Source organism: Olea europaea, unplaced genomic scaffold, assembly GCF_002742605.1.
Source record: "Olea europaea var. sylvestris unplaced genomic scaffold, O_europaea_v1 scaffold723, whole genome shotgun sequence".
Lineage (NCBI taxonomy): Eukaryota > Viridiplantae > Streptophyta > Magnoliopsida > Lamiales > Oleaceae > Olea > Olea europaea.
The window spans coordinates 366,479-369,012 of record NW_019265634.1 but is presented as its reverse complement, the minus strand read 5'-3'; the positions used below and the strand labels follow the sequence as shown (position 1 = coordinate 369,012).

The 2,534-nt window shown below is 34.6% G+C and overlaps 1 protein-coding gene across 1 annotated transcript in view; it reads left to right on the top strand.

The window, feature by feature from the left end:
• The window catches only part of LOC111390887 (LRR receptor-like serine/threonine-protein kinase GSO1), a 3,261-nt gene extending 982 nt beyond the window's left edge, over positions 1-2,279 (top strand). Inside the window, exons 3-7 of the mRNA XM_023016015.1 lie at positions 66-472; positions 692-760; positions 1,071-1,187; positions 1,334-1,944; positions 2,157-2,279. Coding sequence (XP_022871783.1) covers positions 66-472; positions 692-760; positions 1,071-1,187; positions 1,334-1,944; positions 2,157-2,279 — 1,327 coding nt within the window. The remainder of the gene's footprint in view (positions 1-65; positions 473-691; positions 761-1,070; positions 1,188-1,333; positions 1,945-2,156) is intronic.
• The last annotated feature ends 255 nt before the right edge of the window (positions 2,280-2,534 follow it).

Sequence of the window (2,534 nt, the reverse complement as noted above, 5' to 3'; positions counted from 1 at the left end):
ATCCTCGATTTATCCTCCAATGATCTCACTTCCTCTTTTGCATTCCACTGGTTATTTAACCTTAGTGCAAGTCTTACTTACATAGATCTCTCCTATAATCGATTAGACGGTCCTATTCCTGATGCCTTTGGAGAATTGATTTTTCTTGAGAAGCTTTTTTTGAATAACAATACGTTCCGCCGGGAGGGGTGGGTTGTTCCAAAATCTTTGGGAAATTTAAGTCATTTATATTATCTAGACATATCATACAATGAATTAAACGGTCCCTTGACAGATGTTACCAAATTTTCATCCTTAAAATTTTTGATCCTTAACAACAATAAGCTGAATGGGTTTCACCCACACAGCCCTGGGCTACCTTCAAGTCTTGAAAGTTCAGAGTTATTTGACAACCAATTTAGAAGGCTACGTGAAGGTACTGAGAAACTTTCCAATCTCCAATATTTACGAATGTCTTCAAATTTGTTGGAAGGTACAATCACTGAATGGAACCTCTCAAACTTTGCCACCTTAAAATACCTAGATTTATCCTTAAACTCCTTGACTTTCAACTTGAGCTCAGATTGGATTCCTCATTTTCAATTGGAAGCAATATTGATCAGCCATTGCTATTTGGGGCCTCATTTTCCAAATTGGATTCAAACTCAGAGTACTCTTGAAATTCTTGATCTCTTTTTTGCTGGTATATCAGATGCATTTCCTAATTGGTTGTGGACTATGTCTTTATTTAGATTAGATCTTTCTCATAACAATATTAGTGGTAAAATTTCTAATTTGTCCTCAAAATTGATTCTTCGTGAAGTTGTAGATTTAAGTTATAACAATTTGTCAGGTCCAATTCCATTATTTCTTTTTCTTTCTGGAGAATTAAAACTGTCCAAAAATATATTTTCGAGATCCATTTTTCAATTATGCACAATTCCTAAGGCCTCCATCATCCTCGTGCTTGATCTCTCTGATAACCAATTGGAAGGAGAACTTCCTAATTGCTGGTTGAACATGACGTATTTATCTATTCTGGATTTGGCAAATAATAAGTTCTTAGGTAAAATTTCCCCCACTTTGTGCAGTTTGTATAAGCTTGAAGTATTACACTTGCGCAAAAAATTTCATTGATGAATTGCCTTCAACTTTGAGGAACTGCACTAGACTGAGAACGCTTGATGTGGGAGATAACAAGTTAACAGGTAATATTCCAACATGGACAGGAACGCATTTAACAAGTTTGACAGTTCATAGCCTTCGACGGAATGAATTTGGTGGAGTCACGCCTTCAACAATTTGTCGCCTTCCAATATCCATGTCTTGGACCTTTCTAGAAACAATATTTCAGGAAGAATATCACGGTGTTTAAACAATATTACTGCTTTGGCTCAGAAGAACAGTTCAATTGAATATGGTGATTGGAAATTTTACCATCGTTACAATCCTGATTATGTTAACAACGCTTTTGTTCAATGGAAAGGACAAGATCCAGAACACAAAACACTAGGACTTTTGAAAGGCATTGATCTTTCTAGAAATAAGCTTTTTGGACCTATTCCTCAAGAGTTTTCTGCTTTAAGGGGTTTAGTTTTCTTGAACTTATCTAGAAATCATTTGACTAGAAATATCATTTCAAACATTGGTCAAATGGAGAAGTTAGAATGTCTTGACTTGTCTCAAAACCAGCTTTCAGGGAAGATACCGAACAACCTTGCACATCTAAATTTTCTCGGTGTTTTGGATTTATCATACAATAATTTGACGGGAAAGATTCTTTTGGGCACTCAACTACAAAGCTTCAACTCCTCTATGTATGCTGGTAATAGCCAACTCTGTGGAGATATTTCTAATAGTTATGTGATTGATCACAGAAAGGGAAATATTTTTGAAGAAGATGACGGGTTTATAATTCGCCATTTTTACATTTGCATGGCATTTGATTTCATTACTGGATTTTGGGTAGTTGTTATAACTCTATTCCTCAAGCATTCTTGGAGACATTCCTACTTCAACTTTTGGAATAACGTTGGAAACTGGATGTACATGACAACAACAATCTATGTGACAAGATTCAAGATAAAATTTCAGACCTAAAGGTAAACATTTAAATTTACTTGCTCAATCTGGTTGTTATATATCCAAATCTTGACTTGGTTTGATATTGAAATCAGGAGTCCCTTCTGGGTAACAAGAAAGTGTTGACTATCATTCAAACAAGTTGTTGGCTGGAGAGGTGCAGGGACTATGCATGGCAGTGTTTCTATTCTAGTTATCGCCATTGTCTTATTTTCTAAGTATTTTTAACAATAATATCAATTCGTGAGATCTCAATCCATACAAATAACTAGCTTTGTTGTTCTTAATCATTGGAGTAAAAATAAATTTCAATGGAGATAGAGAATATTGCTTGATTAATTAGTTGGTTTAGCTATTTTTATTCAAGTATATGACTTATTTAATTTGTATGTACTAAAAAACTCAAGCCACTTTCTAGATTCGTTAGTGCAAAATGCAATTAAGTGAAAAGTAAATCTTGAACTCCACTATAT